The sequence below is a fragment of the Protopterus annectens genome, chromosome 6.part0 (genome assembly GCF_019279795.1).
Source record: "Protopterus annectens isolate FY-2018-M chromosome 6.part0, PAN1.0, whole genome shotgun sequence".
NCBI lineage: Eukaryota > Metazoa > Chordata > Ceratodontiformes > Protopteridae > Protopterus > Protopterus annectens.
Genome location: NC_056737.1, coordinates 213,807,285 through 213,831,268, shown reverse-complemented (window position 1 = coordinate 213,831,268; position 23,984 = coordinate 213,807,285). Strand labels below are relative to the sequence as shown.

Sequence of the window (23,984 nt, the reverse complement as noted above, 5' to 3'; positions counted from 1 at the left end):
ATTCATTTACACCAAATTCTAGAAAACATATTTGCACATTACTCTGTGCTGTCACCTATCAAACCTTAACCTATTTTAATATCTCTCCTTTCTAGCTGTTCTCTCGAATGCATCAGTGCACCCCCACAGATGTAATGTGTCATTTCTGTATACAAAATCACTTTGACAGTGGTATCTATGGGGCACAATCTTAAAATGTTTACCATTTTTTTAACACAAGGGTTCAAATTAGACCAATATGACATTGTATCTTTTACAGAAGAAAACATATATTTGCCTTTTTCTCTGAGTAATGATGACCATGGTAATGACTGTATTAAGTATCATGGTGCCGAGAGAGGCTTGACCTTGCAAAATATAATAATTTCTAACAATTATCCATTCTAGTCAATCCTCTGATGATAGTTTTTGTACACTTAGGTAAAATGTTTATACATTTTACAATACCTGAAATACTTTGAAAACATTTTAAATATATGCATTTTCTTGTAGTGAATCTGACAAGGTATCATTTCCAGACTCAAACACAATGCATTGTAGAGGCCTCTAAAAAGAAAAGTATGGACATTGCAACATGTCCTGTAAAGCAGTGTTTTTTTCATATTTTCTCCCCAAACTCATTTCTAATAATCATGCCAGAGCCATGTTTTTAATACCTTCTAAAACACAATTTGACAGTTATGCAGTAAAGTTTCATTTGACACGAGACTAACAAAAAAAAATCTAATTTGGTTGTAACATCAGGTCAAAAAGATTTAAAGGTGGGATTCATGAATGGCGTGTGCAAACTGGCAGTGGACATGCGGCTTGCACAAGCCATAGTGAAACGTCTGAATCAGACTAGTAGAGAGTTGTATTTGTGCTGTGTTGGCCTTTACCACTCTGGTAGTAGATGAGAGCATCCCTCTCAAACTCCTAGAGCAAAAATCTGGACAAAGTCATAAATAAAAGTGGGACAAAGGCCCAAAAATAGGCACAATTTTAAAATATTGCTTTTACAAAATTAGAAAGTTGATAGAATAACAGGTTTTACATTAGCATGATATTCTGAAGGGTATGAAGTCTGAAACTCAAATGTCTCATTATTTTCTAACTTCAGTCTTTAACGATTTCCCACTAATTTGCCAGAAAACTACAATTTTATGAAAAACTGACCAAAAATATGAGGTAAAAATCTGGACATTCTGCAAAAATCTGTACTGTTGAGAGGTATTGTTTTCAGAGATATTTTGGCTGCATTCTACAGGACACGTATAAAACATTCCCAACACTCCTGGTGGCTGTATACTACAACTGGCCTACTTGGCCAGGAGCTGCAAGTTTGCATCTCATGGACAGGTCCCCAATTAGAAAGAATCTACAAAAAAGTCACATTCAGAACATCAATATTCCAGCAAATAAGAGTCAGACTGACTGGGAATTATGGAGGTGTATAGCCTGTACTGCTGATGTCCTTAATAAGAAAATAGTGGCACAGGAGGAGAATGATGTTAAATCTTTACACCAGACTAGGATAAACTGCCCTAAAAAAAAGCTTGAATGGCCAGGATGGCTCCACTCTGTCCCAACATTAAAGCATGAGTAACCATGACAACCCCACTTTGTCCAATAAAGAAGCATGCAAGACCATGTGACACCCAGAGTTATATCAAAACAGCAGACATTATGCAATGGAGAGTCTTTGAGTTGCTGAGCCGAGTTCAGCCATCGCATGTAGAATTCTGCAGGTAGGAGTACTGTGGAAAGCATTTTGCTGAGTGTATGACTCATCCTCAGTGACAATATCAACAGGAGAGTTAAAATCTAGAAGTATTGGGGGGGGGACTTTCTCAATGGCATGCAAGAATGGCTTTGTTTTATATCCTACGGTCTGCTGGCTGGCTGACAGCAGTTTTGGCTGATCAGGTTTTTCAGTGCTCTGTCTGCTGCTGCACAGTTCAATAAACACAGATTTCATGTATAGCATTAAGTATTTAGACAACAAATATAGTCAGACAGTGAGAAATGGTTTGGATAGGGAAGACCAACAGTGTAAAAACAGATAATTCACATAATTTAAGTTAACAAAAAATGAATGACTGTAGTAAAACTAGTCAGTATTATGGCATATTATTATCTATAATGAAAACAGGGATACTAAAATACTCTTGTCTATTACAATGTTCCAAAATAGCTTGTTTGTGCACATTTTTACTTTCCACCTAACACAAGAGTAGAGCACTTAAATGCCATATCTTATTTTCAGTGGCATTTGCTCTGAAGCTTTGTTAGACCATAACTGACAATGAAATGGCAAATGGGAGGCACAAGACCACCTTTCAACGACCGTATTCTGACACTAAATGTTTTAAGGTTGGAGTTAGGAAAAAGCCTTGAATGCACAGTGCCGTGCAGCAACAAGTTGTCCAGCATCAGAAATGTGCCCTTTTCCCCACTGTAGTGCAATCTTGGAGTGGGTATATATAGCTAAGGGTTGAGGATGCAGCCCCCCACCTGGATGGGTTTAAAATACTGTGCTTGTGTGATGGTCTAAATGCTGTGCAATTCTTTACGTTCCCTGAGAAGTGAACGTTCACCGTGTATGGTTCTATGAGCAAAGTTTCACTGGAATGAACCTTGAATAAAATGATATAGACCCATGTACTTTGGGGGGGGGGACTATTGGATCTACAGTCACAATGGCCACTAATGATTTTGTTTTTATTACAAAAATGCAAACTGTATTTTTATAGGCATTTGATCATCTGCCGTTCTTTGATTTACCATGTTGCATACCTTACCCTGTTTGCAGATTTGTTTCCCTAATGTACAGGAATCTCTTGCTGCAGGACTAAGGACATCATTTATTATTGAATGTGAAAATCCAGTATAGAATGTTTCTCATAGCTTAAGTCCCTGAATGATTGCCGAGTACTATGTCTACTACTAATACAACTACTACTACTAGTACTAATCTGGCACGATGGTGGCACCATGATGATTGCTGAGTACTATGTCTACTACTAATACAACTACTACTACTAGTACTAATCTGGCATGATGGTGGCGCCATGATGATTGCTGAGTACTATGTCTACTACTAATACAACTACTACTACTAGTACTAATCTGGCACGATGGTGGCGCCATGATGATTGCTGAGTACTATGTCTACTACTAATACAACTACTACTACTAGTACTAATCTGGCACGATGGTGGCGCCATGATGATTGCTGAGTACTATGTCTACTACTAATACAACTACTACTACTAGTACTAATCTGGCACGATGGTGGCGCCATGATGATTGCTGAGTACTATGTCTACTACTAATACAACTACTACTACTAGTACTAATCTGGCGCGATGGTGGCGCCATGATGATTGCTGAGTACTATGTCTACTACTAATACAACTACTACTACTAGTACTAATCTGGCACGATGGTGGCGCCATGATGATTGCTGAGTACTATGTCTACTACTAATACAACTACTACTACTAGTACTAATCTGGCACGATGGTCGCGCCATGATGATTGCTGAGTACTACTTAAATTCCTGTTGCTCATCAAGTGACATTGGAGTACCCATTCATAGGTTCATAGGTAGGTACTAGGCTATCTGCCCGAGGACATTTATAAGCCTAGCCAGAGTGTGTCGGCTTTTGCCTCCCCATTGATTAATTAACTGATCCTCTGTCAAGCAAGAGCCAATGAAGTGATCCCAGGGGTGTATTTTCTGTTACCCATCCACTCGTCAAGGTTTCTGTTGAAGAGTGTTAGTGAGGGGCTCTGCCTAATGTAGTTTGGAATTTTGTTGCAAAGCAAGGGGAGTCTCTGTGACAGGAATCTATCCCTCCAGCAAGTTCTATTTATTGTTGTGGCGAGGTTTAGCTCACTAGAGTGCGTGGCTTACAGTGACTTCGATTTCTTTAGGTGGAGCATGTCCATCAATTCTGAGTTGGACATGGCTTTGTAAGTCAGGCAGAGATCACCTCTGAGTAAGCAATATGCCACTGAGTACAGCCGGAGTTTTTTCAGTCGAGCTGCATAGGACATATGTTTGAGGCCAGTAATCTTCTTGGTGAGGTACTTTTGTGGTCTTCCCAGCTGTTGGAAGTGTCTTGTGCGGTACAGCCCAAATGGGGCATTGTACTCTAAAATGGGTCTAATGAGTGACGAGTAGAAAGGCACTATAACCTCTTTATTTCTAGATGCGAACCCTTTAGTAATTAAATGGGTCACAGAGAAGGATTTCATAACTACTTTGGCAATATGATTGTCAAAGGAAATATTACTATCTACCTGGATCCCCAGATCTCTTATTACCTCTTCTGTATTAAGGGGGCTGCCACCTATGTAGTAATTCGTGGGTGTTTTGTTTTTCCCAAACGGGATGACTATGCATTTTTTGGAATTTAGCTTGAGGCCATGACTTTGACACCAGGTGTCCGTCTCAGTAAGGCCCTTTTGGAGGATGTCCATGTCAGCCGGAGAAACAATTATGGCTCCCAGTTTGCAGTCATCAGCGAACTTGGTTAGCCATAGTCCTCCTGTGTTTGCCTGTACTTCTGAGAAGTATATGCCGAACAGTAGGGGTCCCAGGACCAAGCCTTGCGGGACACCACTTGTGACTGGTTTAGAGTCGGACATGGAGCCCACTATTCTTACCGTGTGAGTTCTGTCTGTAAGCCAGTTGGCAACCCATCTCGTGACGTAGGAGTTTTTGTTCAGGTTGGTGAGTTTTTCTGTAATACCCGAGTGGGGAATGGTGTTGAAAGCCTTGTCCAGGTCAAGGCAGGCTGCGTGAACCACCTTTCCCTCATCTATGGCCTTGGTGACTGTGTCAAAGAAGTCAACCAGGTTTAGTAGGCATGATCTGCTCTTAACAAAGCCGAACTGGGTCATGTCAAGTGTTTGGAGGTTCGCAATGTCTTTGTTAATAAGTCCCATGATGATGCGCTCCATAGCCTTGCAGACCAGGCTAGTCAGGCTTATGGGGCGATAGTTACCAGGGTTAGTTGTGGCCCCTCCTTTGTGTAGAGGAATAACCATTGCTGTGCACCATTCTATGGGCACATAGCCTGTGGAGAGGCTGAGGTTTAACAGCGTGTTTAGGTGGGGGGGGGTTAGTTCATTCTGTAGTTCGTGCAAGACGCAGCCAGCCTGAAATACCATCTGGTCCCATTGATGCTGTGTTTTTGGCTTTGATTTTTGGGACACTACACTTTTCCGGTATTGATGTGGGCCCTTTTGGAGGTGAGAGGGGGGTGAAGTTTGCACTGAATCTATCTGCCAGGATGTTGGCAATATCAGTAGGTTCAGTATATTTTGTGCTATTTTGCACTAGTTCAGTGCATATCTGTGAGTTGCCACTTAGATTCTTAACATAGCTAAAGAAGGCTTTGTGGTTATCTTTTGAATCCTTGGCTATTTTTCTTTTGAAGTTATCCTTGAATGATTTCATGAGGGACCTTAGTTTCTTACTGATACTGATCAGGGTTGTCTTTCCTTCTTGGAATTTGCTTTTTTTCTGAACAAGTTTCCTCCTTCTATTGTATAGCCTGTGAGTCTTGGTTTTGCTAGGGATGGCATGATCCATGCATCCTTGCAGGTGCGCATAGAATACATTTGTAAAGGTTTCTCCATCTTGGGCAGCGTTATCCTTTAGTGTGGGGGCTGTGAAACTTACCACCTCTGTCTTAAGTAAGGTGAAGTTTGCTTTAGAAAAGTTTTTTACTGTGGTTTCCTTAGATAGGGGTGGTGGTGGGGTGTGGACATCCAGAGTGATTAGTTTATGGTCTGATCTAACCAGTGACGGGTTGACCTCTGGTGTGGAACACCTGTCACCCATGTTGGTGATGACCAGGTCCAATATGTTTTCACCTCTTGTAGGGGAGTTTACCAGCTGATTCAGGGCGTTTGAGTTGACGAATTCCAGGAAGCGCTGGGCCTGGGAGTTTGTACTCGAGTAGTTTTCCCAGTGAATGGTAGGGTAATTGAAATTGCCCAATATCAGGGTGTTCGGAAGGACTTTCATGTTTTTCAGTGTCTCCAGAAAGGTGGAGTGGTGGTCCTGGGTCATGGAGGGTGATCTGTAGCAGGCCAAAATTTGCATTGCAGATTTGTCCGATGTTAGTTGCACATGGATGATCTCAGAGGTAACATGCTGCACCACTAACCTGGAGGTGTAGGTATCCTTGATGAATATGGATACACCCCCTCCTTTTGTGTTTCGGTTTGTGTTCTGTGGCCGAAATGTGTGGTATGACTTGTAGCCCGGTAGTGCTGGGGTGCTCTCTGGAGCCTTGAACCAGGCTTCAGTTACTGCACAGATGTCGACGTTCTCCATACTGAGGAGTGCTTAGAGTGCGTGCATTTTGAGATTTAAACTCCTGGCATTGAGTAGCATAACCCGCAGTTTTTTGTTAATTGTGCTGTTTACGGAGGTGGGTTTGACTTTTGAGCCTTGCCTAAAAAAGGCACTATGGGGGCAGCAAGAGCCTTAGCCAGTATTCAAAAACCTATGGGTAACAGGTGCAAGCCATCTCTTGCGAAGTAACTCGGCTTGTCGAGCATGATGTCCCAGGCTGACAGACACTGGATCCCCTTTGAATGACACCAGATGCTTAGCCAATTGTTGAAATTGATAATTTGTTTCTTTATACTGAGCTGTCATTTTTGGTGAGGGCAGGATGCTACTCAGGGTCAGGGTCATACCAGCCTGGGCTACATGATCTTCCATGTCTCTTTTCATGTAGTCCAGGGAGGTACGTCTCAGGTCATTCACACCAACATGAACAATGATAGAGTCATATTTGTACTTGTTCTGGAGTGACCTGAGTGCTTGTGTTATGTGGCGGATTCTGGCTCCCGACAGGCAGCTAACAGTAACCTTCTGCTTGTCCAGCCTAATGAGTGGGACGTCAGTGTGACTGACTATAGAGTCACCTATTACTAGTGGGTAGGTATGTTATTTTGCCTTAAGGGCTGTGATTGTGCGGCACACTGATTTTGTGTTTTTTGTGTTGTCTGGTTTATGACGGGAGGTGCAGGTTGTTTGGGTGTCTGCTTTGGAGGTCTGTGATGCTTTTGCAGGTTTTTATTTAGAGCCTCCGAGTATGATTTTGTGTATTTATGTGTATTTTTTGCCAGTGCTGTTTTAGTAGGTCTGTGTGTGGCTGGAGGTGTGGTGCAAGTGTTAACCTTCTCCTCTTGACTGTCTGTTCCAGTCTTGGGTGGAGACAGCTTAGCTTCCAGTTTGGCTGTATAATTGCATTTCTCGCATATGTTAGTGTTTTGTGGTAGGAGGAAAGGGTTATCTGTGTACATGAGGCAGTTGTAACATTGCCTCGGGATACCCAGATTCACCAGCTGGACTGGAGAGTACACCTGAAATTGCTCTTTGCCTGAATAGTAGGGTGAGCTGCTTAGTCGCTTGGTTGGTGAGGGGTGAATAAAGAGCCTTGCCCTGTTGAGCAATCAGTGTCAGGGCATATTAGTGCTTACTATTAGGTCTGAGCAAGTGTTGAGCTGTAGGATGCTTTCTGAGTGCTTAGGTTGAGAGTTAGACTAGTTTCAAGGGAAAAACTGAAGAGGAGACTTAGTGGAGCCGAGAATAATTTAACCGCAGCTAACCGGAGCTGCCTGGTGCGCAAAACCATGTAAACATGGTTTTTATAATAGGGAAATTAAAGAGATAGAAATTAGCCTAAAATGGCCAATAAACTACTAACTTCTGGGCTGGAACCACTCCTCCAGGGACAGATAGGTTGCTCAAAGCTCCCCTCTCTCACCAGTGAACAGAGAAACTTCCTTCTATCCAAGTAATGTATGGGCAACTCAGAAACTAGCATTACAGCTCTGAATTCAGCACTAGCCTGAAAACTGGACTATACTAGCTAAGAAAGGCAGGAAACAGGGAATTTTTTTTTTTTTTTGAAAAGATAAGGCAAAAACAGTAAAAAAATTACACTTAAAATAGCTTTTCTGAAGTACTAATAGTGACACAGGTTCATCGAAAACAGAGGCGTCCAAGACAATTATACATCAAAGAAGAGTCTAAGAAAAGCATAAATTAAAGATGTGATGCTTTCTGAAATATTCCCTGGAGTGGATGTCCCTGATTTAATAGATTTTTAAGCTTTCTACTGTAAACCCAGATCTAAAGCTGTCTCTTGTAAAGGGACACCTTTTTAGCTGTATACTTATTCAGGCAGTCTTAAGAAAATTAATCTGTACAGTATATTATACAGACTACTAAGAAGAAAGTTATGTCTTACATTTAAGGCGGTGTCTAATGTAGATTTGAGAAGGTAAGTAGGTTTAATTATGGAATTACAATATCCAAGTATTAGTGATTGTGGATCAGCACAAAAGATTCAGTCTAACAAAATGGTTAAGAGAGATAAGAATGTTACAACTGATTCCTAAATTATTTAACAAACTACCTAGTGATGTTAAAAAGTCATGCTCATTCAGTATTTTCAAAATAATTCTGTCCAAATGCATGGGAAACAGGAAATATATGCATAGTATGAGATAATCTTCATTATTTGATGGTCAAATGACCAAATAATATTAATGGCTTTTTGTTAACTTGGTAGACCCACTGGACACGCAGTCCCTTTCTAGTGGTGTTCCAGGAACAATGGCTGGTTAAGTATCTTGCTCATGGTCACACATTAAGCAAATGAGGACTGATGGAATCAAACCCTGGACCACAGGAACAACAGCACACAGCCTTAACCATCTGTGCCAGCTGCCAGACTTTAACCTCAATGCCCACTGCCAGATGATGCAGCTAATGCAGCTAAATAAACTATGAAACTAGTTAAATTACACTGTTTGGTAGCAGAAGATATCTAGTCTGACCTTTAATTGTGTTAAACATTCTGCTTCACCACTATTGCTGTCATCCCCTTCAGCCTTTCTTTACTGGTCCCCTACCATCTTGAATGTTATCAAGTCTTCCTTCTTTACCACTCTTCTCAATTCCATGGGCCCTTGATCCTCTTTGTGAAGACGAAGGAATAGCTGGCCCCACAACTTGCTGCCTTGTTCACAGAGTTAAGACCTATTCCAGACTAAAATTAGTGTTGTGGGACTGTAGAATTATTTCAGTTTTGTGGAACAAAATTGCATTGCCTTGGATATTTTTGGTTGTTGTGTAAGAAATTCAGGCTGTTCTGGCAGGTATCAAGTAAATGTGTTCATATATATGTAAATATGACTGCTCCAAATTATCTTTTCTATCCATGACCTAAGTCAAAGGTAACATTGTACAGAAAAGCTGCATATGTTATTGATGCCAAATGTAAATAGCACATGAAGTAACTGATGAGTGAGCACAGACTCACAGATGGATGTGTACTGGACTAATGTCATTGAATGTTATATGGAGTGAGAAGCTCAGCAATCCTATAGAAACTGAGCAGTAACTTAAAATCTGTGGAAAAGCAGAATATTTTCAGCATACATCTAAGATGATTCATACTCTGTCAGCTTTCTGTAGTTTTGGACAGTGAATTAAAATCCTCATTATGATACAGGTTTGCACAAATACTGAATATGAAGCATTTATGATGCAGTGAAGGACTGGAAAATGTCTATAGCTTGTAATGGTCACGATTGCACTTGTAAAAGAATTGCAGTTTTACTGTATTCAAGCTGTCATATACTAGACTCTGAAAAACTGTCCTAAGGTGCCACAAAGACTCTGCTAGCAAAATGCTACCATGTATTAAACTGGTTACAATTTTCATAATGATATTTTATTGTAGTATGGCTAGAAATGGTTTTAAGTCAGCATTCATGGACCACACTTACAGCAATACAGCCCATGATTTTTTATTTTTTTTTTAAATATAGCCCATGAATATGACCTTTAAATACAGTAGGTACTCATTGATGTTTATGACATGTAGAGGTTTAACTCCTCTGATGTACTATTGCTAGCACCTTTTTGTCATACTTTTGCAAAATGTTTCTGCTGGCTGCAGTTGCCTTCCAGAATGTAAGAACATAAACACTAAATAAACCAGATGGTATTCAACAAGCTTGTTTACTGCCCTACCCATTGTTGCAAGTGTGTGTGTGTGTGTGTGTGTGTGTGTGTGTGTGTGTGTGTGTGTGTGTGTGTGTGTGTGTGTGTGTGTGCTGAGTACATGGCTGCATATTGTACACTTTCTTTCTTCTTGCAGGAAGACCATAAGAGTTAAAATAATAGATGATGAGGAATACGAAAAGCAAGAGTATTTCTTCCTTATGCTGGGTGAACCGAAATGGATGAAACGAGGAATATCAGGTGTGAGATCTCATATCCTCCCTTCCGTTCCCCATAATGGAAAAAGAGAAAAACCATAAGGCAATAACCAATTCATATCAGTTGCCTGAATGCAATTTTATAAATGATGTTAATAAAAACTTTTCTTTTTAAGCTTTTGTCAGGAGTTAATTTCTTCTTTATTCTTTTTTTATACTCCTGATTTCTTTGCTTTGTTTTGCTTAAGGGTGAAGTTAAGTCCTGTTCCACTTTCCTTGTAACACAAAATCTCACAAAGTAGGTTGCCATTGTAATTAATTAATTATCCTAGTACCAAATAAATTATACCAGAAATTGTATTTTATTTTGAGTAATGTGTCTAGATACTAGCCAACATATTTTCAATGTATTAATTTAAAATTTTATTGGTGCTTACCAGCTTTACCATGGCCTGGATGAAAAGGCTCCCACACCCATTAAGACTCTGGGACCAAACATGACTCATCATTTTTGTTTAAGTGCTACCACTGGCATTTATTTTTTTCTTTAATTTTTTTTTTTATTTTCTTCTTCGGCTATATTGTGGTTTGCCATTCCCTTGCTGAGTCCTGCTGGTTTAATTTCTCCAAGTCTTTTGGGTTTCAAATACCATGATGGGAATGGACCCCATTCCTAGGTCAAAGCATGATTAAAGTTTGTGAAATTAGTATTGCTTCCATTTTTGATGTTAGTAGTGCCCGCAATGTCCTGTTGTAGAGTACCTGTGATAATGACAGAGACTTTGCAGATATAGGCATCATCATCATTCAAATTTTCATTTTTCCTAACCAGTCCTACAGGCAAGTTCCAAACTAAAGTAGCACTATTAATGATTTAAACACACCTGAGCATGTGACTTCTCAGCATTGTGCTAAAACCTTTGCACAGGTGTCTTATATACTTTGTTTATTTACTTACTTTTTTGACTAGGTCAGTTCCCTAAGCATAGCCTATTCTCAGAGATATTCTTATTGCACCCTGAAATTTATTTGTATACTTATCACAAGTGTACAGTTTCAGAGAAAAGTCTGTAGGCCGAGTTCACACCCATGGTCTAATTTTTTTCCCATAGCTCATTTTTATGCTGTTAACTGGTGTTAAGATTATTAACAGTCACCAGCCTTAATGGCTGATCTGACAGTAAGGAATTAGAAATGGGATCTTTTAGAGTTTCATTGTCTCCATGTTGCAAACTGGGGTGTTTATTGTTTCTTTTTTTGAAAGGTGTGGACATTGGCAAGTGTTTTAGATCACCTTTGGTTATTATTTTCCAGCAGTTAGCAGTGACACATTTTTAAGTTAAAGACATACTATTTTGGCAACCTGATTTAGTAGAAGTACAGTAAAAGTGCGATGTTTTATTGACTGCCAGGTTGATGTTTTCATGCTGACCCTGAAGTGCCTTTGCATAGACAACTCTGGATGCTGGCTATCAGCTACAGATCCCCCATGAACAAGAATCAGTCAATACTTGTTATGAAGTATAGCCCATCAGCAACAGAAAAGGCAGTTAAACACAAAGTTAAATTGGGATTCCATTAATGTCTAGTTGCAGGCAATGGACAGCATGGATTGGAAAAACACGTCACAAAAACTTACCTGAGATACTTTCAAAATGTTATCAAAATTCTTTAATGCAGTTCTTGCAAGTCAACTGAAGGGTAACCTTGAGTGACTAATATGAATTTGGTTTAGCCAACTGGCTTTCCTTTTTTTTTTTAATTACATACCTTGCAGATCTGTTTTATCCTCCTGTATTCCTGCTCTCACCCTTTTTCGGTCATCTATGCCTCAGCTATTTTACATTTTTGTGTTGTTGCACCACTGTTTTTCTTTATCCTATGTGTCTGTTGTAAACTGTTTTGCTTGATTAACGTGTTTGCTTTGTTTTCGTTCAAAGCTGAATAGTCTTGCTTAATTTCTAAGAGCATTAGACACTGACTGTGATCATTCTGTACTGGCATATGAAGGAAAGAAAATGTTAAATGTTTGGGTCCCCTGGGAGCAAATGTACTCTGACATCATGCCTATACCTTGCTGATTGTTTATTTCTTCCATCGATTTGTCATCAGCTCTAAACAATTTTTATGCTGTTTTATGTTGTTTTTACGCTTGCCTGGTGCCGTGAGCAAGTTATTTAACCTCCTTATGCTTAATACCATCTTATAGCCTCATGTATAATCTTGAAGCATTTTGAACCCTCATATTATCACTGTAACGTTTTCATTTCTTATCCCAGATGGAAAAGTACTGAAGAGAAATGTGTTTAAAAACATTGTGTAAAGCCAGGTTGCACATACAGAAGTGATGGTGAGGGTTTCATTTTTTTAACAGCGAAGACATAAAAATGTTTGTGTTATATTATTTTAGTTGGCTATATGATAGGCCCAAGACATAGGATGAAATTTGAAACTCTCACTTTTTCAGCAATATGATCATTAATTATGTAACATTGTTTTGCCATGTGTCTCTTTGTATATCATCTGATACTTGATATGGAAAACAGAACAGAATATGCTTGTAATGAGTGATTTGATAACATAATTGAAGTTGAAGATTAACAATATTCATAATACAAAACTGCCAAGTAATTTCATCCAGAATAATGCTTTTCCAAATATGACTGGCATTTTATTTATTTAATACTTTCTTTTAGATTCTGTAAGCCATTCCAGTGCATTAAGAGGAAAGGCCAGATAAAGAAACATAAAAAATAAAGTATGTCCCAAATAAATAACTGTTGAGTACATTCTGATAAAATATGGTTACTTGCAGCCTGTAGTGGTATTAATGCATACACTGTGCTAGTCATGGAAATGTATGCACTCACCTAAACAATCCAATTCCTGTTTTAGCCATGTGAGAAGCAGAGTAGTTCCTGTGAAACAACTGTAAAATGCTTCAAAATATTCATAAAATAATGTTTGTCCATTTAATCTAGTTATGTTACTCACACACACAGGTGTGCACGTTGGCTCACACATAAACAGAGACAATGCACACACTTACTAAACACATATTCATGTTACATAAATGAGTTCCATAATCCTACAATACAGGTGTTTCATATGTCACAGGAGCAAGACTCCTGCATATTCCATTTATTCATTTTACTATCTGCTTCCTTAGTTTGTGTTATTGTTTCCATTCATTCTAGTGAAGATGCAGTAATTATCTTATTTGCACGGTTAGTGTTCTGAATAAAATTTACATAGTTATCATAGGAACAGCTATATCACTGAGATGCTTTTTAATATTTTGCTTTTATTTGAGAAGATAGTTTTGAAAAAGTTTTGTGTGTGAGGAAGAGTGTGGGGTGTTAGTATTTGCTAAGTTTTTGATTACTTTTGTATTTTTGTTAGTCTAATATTACAGTTTATTTGCCCTTTTTAGGTCTGCTTTAACGGTAATGTAGTGTTCTGGTTGTTTGTGGCTGTGATTTCCTTTTTATATTTTATCTTTTTTTTCATTTTAATATTCTTCTGATTCATTTGTATGACTCTAATGTATGTGGGGAAGTTGTTGCTTTTTGTTGAGAGTGGGTGTACGTTTGTGTGTACACTGTGTAAGTTTTTTTTTTTCTTTAGACGTGGACAGGGCTGAGTTTATGTGAGGGGTTATAGCAAGTGAGCAATACATGAAGTGCCCTTAGTAGCAAAAAAATGATTATTTTATTATTGATTATATTTTTGTTTGTTAAATGGGTGGGTGAACTGGTCCAAAGACTTTTACAGGCACAGCCCAGGTAGCAAAGCACAAGGCAATGTACACATATATATTACAAAGGGATTAGTATCATAAACTTGATACATAGATAGTCCAGTTAACCAGTGCCCACAATATTTCCCTGAAAGTTGGCAAGCCTAATACCGGCATACCCGACATAAACAAGTAACTCTGAAACACTCTACTACTCTGGACCCATGAAGAAACATTTACATGTGTCTGGAAGGGGGGCAGGTTTGCACAGTCAGTATTGTTGATTTTCAGCACTCCAACTTTCATAATGTGGAAATCGTGCAGCTAGACTCAGCCTCCTTTGTCAAGTTTATGATAAGAAATCAATCCAAAGCATATTAAACACATTAAAGTGCAAACCAAAACATTTATAGCAGATCTTTAATATGTAGCTAAAATATACTTCAGTGGCAAAAGCACTGAAAAGAGAGTAATTTGCAAGATAGAAAGTACAGCTTCATACAGTGATCTGCATCTTGTGGTAGATCTTGTTCCTATTTTAAATGAATATATAAGTAATTAATGAAATTAGGACAGACATAGGATGGTGGCATTTCTGTATACCATGTGACTAATAAATGTATTATTTATACTGTACACACCGTTAGGATACAAACACACATGGTAACCATCTGAAATGTAGGGATCTGCTACAGCAAGTCCTGAAATGTGAAGACTGAATAGCCAAAATATGGGACTTGTATATACTAAGTCCAAGATGCTATTTCTCTGAATATTCCCTTTTTCTCTGAGGCATGGCGATCTTGGATTTGATTGATATATATATATATATATATATATATATATATATATATATATATATATATCTATATATATGGATTTGTATCACTTCACTGAAAGACCATTTCACTGACACCCATTTCACTGAGACCAAATCACCTAAAGTTCATTTCACTGAAAGTTCATTTCACCTAAAACTCATTTCACTGACAAGTAGTACTCTAAGGCAAGTCAAAGGTATATGTCCTTTTCCCCACTGTAGTGTGATCCTGTTGCTGGTATATATAGTTAGAGGGTTGTGTAGGGCACTGCCCCCCACATTGTAGGGTTGTGGGGGGCATAGCCCCCCACTTAATTTGGTTTTCTTTTGTCTGGTTTTGTTTTACATTATTTGGTAAAACCCAACTAGGTGGGGGGGTTATGCCCCCCACACACCCCCTAACTATATATACTAACACCAGGATCACACTACAGTGGGGAAATGGACATATACCTTTGACGTGTCTTAGAGAACTACTTGTCAGTGAAATGAGTTTAGGTGAAATGAGTTTTAGGTGAAATGAACTTTAGGTGATTTGGTCTCAGTGAAATGGTCTTTCAGTTTAGTGATATGAATCCATATATATATATACATTTGTGGGGCGGAGGGGCATGGGGTGCCCACCCTGCAAAAAAAAAGTTTTAAGGAGAAGAATGATTTTTGAGGTTCGCTCTTCTCTAGGTGTTCATTCTTTTTTTTTTTCAGCTTTTTGGCAGTTGGCATTATTTTGACTGCCAACATTTCAATAGGGAGCTCGCACACACATATACATGTAGTCACACACAGACACACATATGCATGCTAGCATCCATGCATCTATTTTGTTTACCCACACCCTTTTTGTACAGGTGTGTGTGTGTGTGTGTGTGTGTGTGTGTGTGTGTGTGTGTGTGTGTGTGTGTGTGTGTGTGTGTGTGTGTGTACATTTGTATTTCAGCTATCTGAGGCTGCACTGACCAGACCTTATAGTAGGCCTGAATATTAGTATATCTGACATATTCAGTCATTGTCAGACACTGATGTTTGGCAGGTAGAAATGTGAATATTACTGTATTGGTTGATCTGTATCAAAATGACAGATGCCATTTGCTCCTTAGAAATAAAGCTATAATTTAAGGAATGCTTCTGAACATCAACGAGCAAAAAATGAGCACAATGTGCCACTGTTGGACATCTGATAGACCATATGTAGATCATGTAATTATAAGTCAATTAATTACATCCTATCACCTGCCTGAACTTCAAAACAATCATTATAAATGATTGGCAGATTGCCTTAGCATACGCAATATACATAGCTATGTGAGACAAAAGTCATACACAAGGCAGTATATCAGCTGCACTTATGTCACAAAGGCATAAATCATACACAAGGCAATAAATCAGCTGCACTTATGTCACAGAGGCATAAAGCGTACACAAGGCAGGAAATCAGCTGCACTAACATCACAGAGGCATAAATCGTATACAAGGCAGTAAATCAGCTGCATTTATGTCACAGTGGCATAAATTGTACACAAGGCAGTAAATCGGCTGCACTTATGTCACAGAGGCATAAATCATACACAAGGCAGTAAATCAGCTGCACTTATGTCACAGAGACATAAATCGTACACAAGGCAGTAAATCAGCTGCACTTATGTCACAGAGGCATAAATCGTACACAAGGCAGTAAATCAGCTGCACTTATGTCACAGAAGCATAAATCGTACACAAAGCAGTAAATCAGCTGTGCTTAGGTCACAGAGGCGATTTGCCATAAAGAAAATCGAGAGTTCTTGGTTCTAGAACTTTTTAATGAAGGCAATAAAGATAATTAAGTCTTGGGTGATTATACTGTTAACTATGTTTGGGGATGCACAGCCATCCAGAGAAAATGAAACAGTAGTAGTCAACATTACAGACATAATATCACATATTTAGTTCCAGAATATTACTGTATCAAGCAGTGAGCACATGGAAGGAAGGGAATTTTCACAGCTTTCCAAAAGGGATAACTTTATTCACATACTTGTTATTGAAGAACTGGTACATATTGACTGTAAGTGAATGGCTTGTAGTATGTCTGCAGCATCATATGTAAGTTAAAAAGTTTACTTTTTTTACTTTTACTAAATTTTGAGAGGCAAACTTTTGACTGTGAGACCAACTTTGACATTACTCAAAGGATTTTTAAACAAGAAACATCAGGGCTGGATCAAGGATGAACTTTCAGTCCAGTGGTTTGAGTTTTCACTCAGAACATTGGCGCAGAGGCCATAACTCACTAAGCAGTTTGCCAGGGAGGGTAGAGCAAGTCCCCCATGGGCATTTCTTCCAAGGGGGGGAGAAAAGTTCAGTATTTTTAGATTTATTTGACTTAGTGGAAACTGTGGAATCATTAAATTGCACTGGAACCAGCAGCATTGAAAAAAGAGGATGTGCACCGAATCATTGATATCTCCAAAGTCACTAAATATCTTACCACTGATGGCAAAGTATGAATAAAGGTACTACAGACCAACATACATAAAGACTGCCATTGAAATATCATTGCTTATTTTTGAAGTACACTTCTGAGGTGTCCTTGGACTCCAATGCATGATTCTTCTGTCTAGGTGGGGCACCCACTTGACATATATTCAGCTGCTCAGATTCAAGTAAAAAGATTGGATACCTCTAACCAGTTACAGATCATTCCAAAGCACTTAGTTGTGTAAATATCACAGTTGATTAGCTTAGGAAAAAAGGTACATCCAGTAGCATGAATCACCCAGTCACACATTTGTGAGTTCTCATCTGTCTGTTTTTTTTTGCAAGACAGCCTAGTTTGGGCAGTTATGGCCTGTAAAACTTAATGAAAATGGCTAATATTATATTTTCAAACTTTGCTCTACCATTACAGAAAGCTATAGCAGTTTATATATCTATATATATAATATATATCATATTTTATAATAGTATGAAACAAAATAAACTGCTACACTTCTTCAACATTAAGTCCTAATTTTTGGAATGAAGTGAGTATGAGACTTTGTACATGTGTTCTACAAAATCTCATATTTCAGTAAGACCAGCTTACCGCTCTGGGCTTTCAAATAGTTGACTACACTACGGACGCTGCATTACTCCTTGCAAAAATACCTTTTTATTTTAGTGCCTGTGGCACCTTGTTTCATTCTGATAGACTGAATGACTGACTGATTAAAAACACTGATCCGTAAAAACTTATATCATGTTCTGCTCAGAAAAAAAGCAGCCAAATTATATCCATATTACTGGTAGTTTTTGTACATGGGCTTTTACTCTAACAGATTCAGCAACACATGATATATAGTTTATTTCAAAGTCCACAGTTTGTCTGTTTAGGCTTTTTTTTTTTATTTCAAGGGATGTGTTGTGCTGTGGGTGATTTTAATGGTTTACTATCAGTATGTCAGGCCATACTCGGTAGAAACACTGCCTACATCAACCCACGTCCGAGAAATTTCACAATGCCAACATTGCCGAATTACATCTCAAATGCGACCACAGAACGGGCTTTAACATGGGTCGAGATAGGGGCAGGATTTGCACTTCAGCAATGTTGGGTTCGACATTGTCACCATTCGACCCCTTGCCTTTCATTGAAGTGGATTCGTCCAAAGCCACTTCAACATATTGATAGTAAACAGATTTTAATTATTCAGAGAAAAAAAATGCATCACTGGCAACCAAGGCAGCAAATAACAGAAAATAAGGAAAGAAAACTGCCATGGTGATCCTGTTGATGGATGCCTTAAAACAAGTAATAAACTGTGCACGACTAGCATAGATGCTTCCCAAAATCTTATGAGGTCTTCAGAGTCATAAGGCTTTCTTCTACCAGACGCAGTTTTTGCTTATTGTGCTCTGATCGGAAGGGTTAAATCAATAGCTGCTCAAACCTGTATAAATGTTAAAAGTAGATCCTCATGGGATTTGTAGTTTTGTAAAATGTCATCCTGAAGTCACCTAGAGCGATTGTGATTTAATATAGCACACTGCAAGAAATTATTAGAATGGTTATCCCTCCCCAATATAGATATATATGTATATATATATATATATATATATATATATATATATATATATATATATATATATATATATATATATATACTCACACACACACACACACACACACACACACACACACACACACACACACACACACACACGTTTACATTTATTTTAGCGAAAGTCCAAACAGTTTAAAAAAAAAAACAGTTTTAATCACGTAATTTGATTACAAACAGTAAAAATGTAAAATTGATGGAAACTCAATTTTCAACATTTGCGTTTCTTTTTTATTTCTTCTTAAACTTGCAATCCGCAGACAAACCTGAAGTGGCTGAGCCATCTAAAGTGCAGTCATACAAAAATCAAACCAGAAAAAACATGATTGGTAGTCTAACCTCTTGTAAAGAAAAGTAGAAGTACTTTAGGCACATGTAATAATTTCCTAGCGATATTACTTGCTTAAAACGAACGTTAAACACTTAGAAAGAATAATGTTGTGCAACGTACTCAAAGTTGTTTTTTTTTAATTTCGAGTGCACTTACATAACTGATTTTTGATACATAAAAAAGTTACATGGCTAAATAATTATTTCTGGTATCTAGTTTTCCCATTGTAATACCTTTTTTAAATATTTCAGCGTTCAGACTGCTAATCTCAGTCAAGCTCCATTTACTGTTTCTTGTTTAACCTAGTTCTACTTTTTATCACGGAGCCTTGTACGTCAGTGTCATAACTTCGACTTCATAACAGTGAATGACATGCTTCATTAGTTTATTTTGCTTTCAGTGAAAATGGATATGACATTTTGAAAAATCATCTAAGTGCACTCAAATTATAAAAAAAGAGTTACTGCATTTCACCTATATATGAATATAAATATAGATAGATAAATTGGTCTACTGAATATAACCAAAAGACCATAATGTCAACATTTAAAACATTTTTTTAAACAAGAAACATGTTTATTAAACCATCACTTATGACACAGGCAATCATACATTTGTATAAATGAAAACAAACCGCACCGACACAATCCTAGTTGCAAGCATTTTACATCACAAACCATACTGACACACTTCCAGTTGCAAACATTATGCATCACTTATAATCTACCCAATCATTTTCAAATTTAAGTCCCTTCTTCTTTTAAACCTCATTCCTCCCCTGTATGTATTGTTCCCATAATTCCTATTTTTCCTCTGTAGTTTGCTCCTACCCTTTTCTAAAGATCTTAATTCCAGTTTTATCTCTGTTACTATGTTCGCTACTTTCAGTATAGTTACAAAATGTCAACAATGCAAACATCAAGTTACCACAGATGCACTGAGAAATAACCTCAGCATTTGCAAAATTAAAACAAAAAAGCCAGGAAAAAATGTGTTTTTACAGGGAGGTAAGCCTCCCCTGCACTCACACTCCATGCTAATTATGTATTTGAACTCCAAGATTGCACACTATTGATGAAAGGGCATATTCCCCAGCCCTAAGAATTGTGCAGTCTCACAACCTATCAACCATCTGCTTAGCTGAAAAACTTTGGCAACTAAACAGATGTCACCCAAAATGCCATTCAATTAAATTCATGGTATCTATATATAAGTATATATACATATATATATATATATATATATATATATATATATATATATATATATATATATATATATATATACATTTATATATATATATATATATATATATATATATATATATATATATATATATATATATGTGTGTATATGTGTGTGTCTGTGTAAGTGTGTGAGTATACATATACACAGACACGTAAAGTGTGTGACTTTGAAAGTCAGAGTGTTAAATATCTCCATTCAAATCAAATACTAACAATTAAATCTGGCTGATACACAAGTGGTAAACAACTTTGCTGACTTCTGAAAACATATGCAGCAGCCAGCTTCTTAAGATTTGAAATCTTCATTTCTGTCACTGCAGGAGTGTTGTTACTATCTTAGTTCTGCTGCAGACTACTTGAGACAGTCACTCAGCCACATTTGTGTTACCCCCCCAACACGCACACACACACACACACACACACACACACACACACACACACACACACACACACACACACACACACATATATATATATATATATATATATATATATATATATATATATATATATAGGAGCTTAATTTATTTTGTTGTCGGTTGTTTGTTTCAGTGTTTTGTTGTTATACAGAGGCCTTAAAAGAGCCTGCTCCCCTATTAACATTGGATGTAATACCATTTCTCCTGTCCATTTTTCTAATCCCCTCTTAAAAGCAACAAGTGTATCCTGTTTTCTCAGTCCTAATGGTAATGAGTTCCATCAAATATCTGCTTTTTCATAAAAAGTATCGGTCAATACATTAGTTTTAGCTCTTGTAATCTCCACAAAATTGTTAGTATTTCTTGGCTTGGTCAAACAAACTCTAAAGTTTGTCCATATGGTGGCACTTAATAAATCACTATATTGGAGCTAAAACATTTAAAATGAAGTCCCCTCTGACCAGTCTGTACTTTATAGTGAACAGGGATTTTTTTTCAGTGTTTCCTTGTACCTCATTTGGTTTGTAAATCTTCTTTGGGCTCATTCCAGTTTATTGATCAGTGACTATATATACTGAATGAATCCCAGTATTCAATAGAAGGTCTAATAAATGACTTGTAGATTGGTATTAGTAAGGACAGCTCCCCCTTAGCATAAGGTCAAGTTCAAAATACTATTTCCTGACCTCTTCCAGGTGGTGTACTCCTAATTAACTCCTTATCAATAATAACTCCCACATCTCTTATTTGATCACTATTTTCCAAAATGGAATTATTAATAAAAACAAAACTAGATGAGCATGTGCAGTTTTCTGGTTTATATTTGCTTTCCGTTTTAAACTTCTTTTTTCATTGCACCTTGTCAGTGGAGTGGATAAACTGCTGGCAGTCGGTCTGTTGTGGGAGAATATAACCTGATTAAGGAAAAAAAAATTAATTTGTTTATTTTATGAAAAAAAAAAGTAAATAGAGCATTGTCCAGGGTTGCTGATGCTGTAAGCTGTGTTGTCTGTTATCTCTCTTATCTCAGTTCATTTGAGCACTGATATTAAGTACCTCCGTTGAGGACCTCCTGCACTAATATATCTGAATTCACAGTGACACACGCCAAGTTTGGTACACCATTTTCTATTACTTAGCCAGTTTGTTATCCACCTACCAGTGTGCCCAATTACTTGGTGCCTAGCCAGTAGCCTGAGGATTTCAAAATAGGAAACTATATTAAGAGCCTTGGCAAGATCCATAACATCAACAGGGAGACCTGTGTCCAAAGCCTCACAGACACGTTGCTAAAAAATTAAATAGGTGTTAGTGAGGCTTAAGCGGGTCTCAGTTGGTGCAAATCAATTCCAGCTGATAGTTTCTCTACTAATATTTCTTTTAATCACCTCTCAAAATCGTTACCTGTTATGCCTATAAGACTTTTTGGTTTACAGTTGTCTAGTGAGACTACACCCCCCCCCCCCAGTGGACAGGCTCTGTAATAGCATTCCTACATACATCTGGAACATAGCCAATCTTTAAGGATTTTTTGAAACAAGTATATTAGACAACCAGTGATGTTTTCAGTCATATTTACTAAAAATGTCCATTTAGAAATTCAGGCCTTGCTACCATTGTGGGATTAATCACCCACAACGCTTTATCAAGGATAGTAGCCATTATTTCAAGATGAGGCTCAGTTTCCTTTAAAACTTCATTTATTCTAGTTTCAGCACAATAAGTCATGCATTTAATAAATTTGTCCAGAAATTTAATTATTCTTGGAATGCATGTCAATTAATTCTCTACACCAACAGTTACTGCATATTATACCTTGCACCGAAATTCATATCGTCTATAATATTTGGTATCTTTCTCTGACAAAACTTCTTTGAAAAGAAGTCATAGCTATATTGCGTTCTTAAATGACAATTTTTCTCATTTTCACTGCTGGATTTGAGGTAGAGGGATGTATCTATGCATATCTTCTGTTGTTGTTTGTAACTGTTGTATAGTGCTTCAGAGGGATTGATGTCTTTCTCGTGTTGGTATGCATTTACCATAACACCCCACCCCTTTCCCCATTAGATCTGCCTGAGATACTCATCAAGTAAATCAATACCTTAATTTTTGTATTATGAAACATAGACATATCCGTATTTTATCCACTGAAGCAGACATGTTATTTGTAAGACTTTGAAGGACACATCCTCAGACTCATTGTATTATGTAAAACATTCAGCCCCACACCCATTTTCCCATCATTCCTCCTTATTTACTCCTCCTGTCTTTCTATAATATCTAACAGCTGCAGGACTCTCATTCATTAGCCGATGAATAGCATCAAAGCTATTTTGCTATGTAGGACTGCTGGTAGATAGCCCGACATTTGTTTTTGTGTGTCTGCCTCACCTAGGGTTACCACCTGTCCCACTTTGCAAGGGACAGTCCCTCTTTGGGCAGTTGTGTCCTGACCAAAAATATTAAAAATGGCAAATGTCCTGAGATTGTAGGACATAATTATGTCCCATATTTTATGTAATAGTTGCATAAAATAGTTATTTCTGCATCTAAAATACCTAAATGTTACAAGAAACAGAATAAGCAACTAAACTGCTACAAGAATAAGCTTTTATTTAGGCAAAAAAGTCAAGTTCTAGCCTTTGTACTGACCGTGGGTATGTGTCGGCCTGTAAAAATCTTATGTGTGTCCTGAAAATGTCCCATTTTGGCCATTTGAAAAGGTGGCAACCCTACCCTCACCTATTACTTTTGTCAATCAGTAATATTCTGTAAACTTGCAACTAGCCTTGTTCAGTGAAAAAAATGTTGTATGCATTCTTTACTGAAATTCAGGCGGTGTGGAATGGCTGCCACTGGGCCCACCTTTTTGCCTATTGTAGAGCAATTCCCATTCATTAAACAATCCTTTATTCTGAAACCTTTGTTCAGGAAGCAGTGAGTTGAAGGTATCAGACCTTATATAATCACCTCATTCCTATTGGTCATAGCGGTATGTTCCACGTTTTAAGTGTTCTGGACCAGTCACTAACATCTTTGGTGTATGGGAATAGGCATTGCCTGCCATTTACAAAGAATAACCTACCTTTTACCCTGTAATGGTG

The 23,984-nt window shown here is 37.8% G+C and overlaps 1 protein-coding gene across 3 annotated transcripts in view; it reads left to right on the top strand.

Moving 5' to 3' along the window:
• Positions 1–23,984, top strand: part of SLC8A3 (solute carrier family 8 member A3) — a 1,486,960-nt gene that overhangs the window by 1,190,824 nt on the left and 272,152 nt on the right. Inside the window, exon 3 of one of the 3 annotated variants that reach the window (XM_044073965.1) lies at positions 10,185–10,288. The exons of the other annotated variants lie outside the window; for them this stretch is intronic. Coding sequence (XP_043929900.1) covers positions 10,185–10,288 — 104 coding nt within the window. The remainder of the gene's footprint in view (positions 1–10,184; positions 10,289–23,984) is intronic. 3 annotated transcript variants of the gene reach the window in all.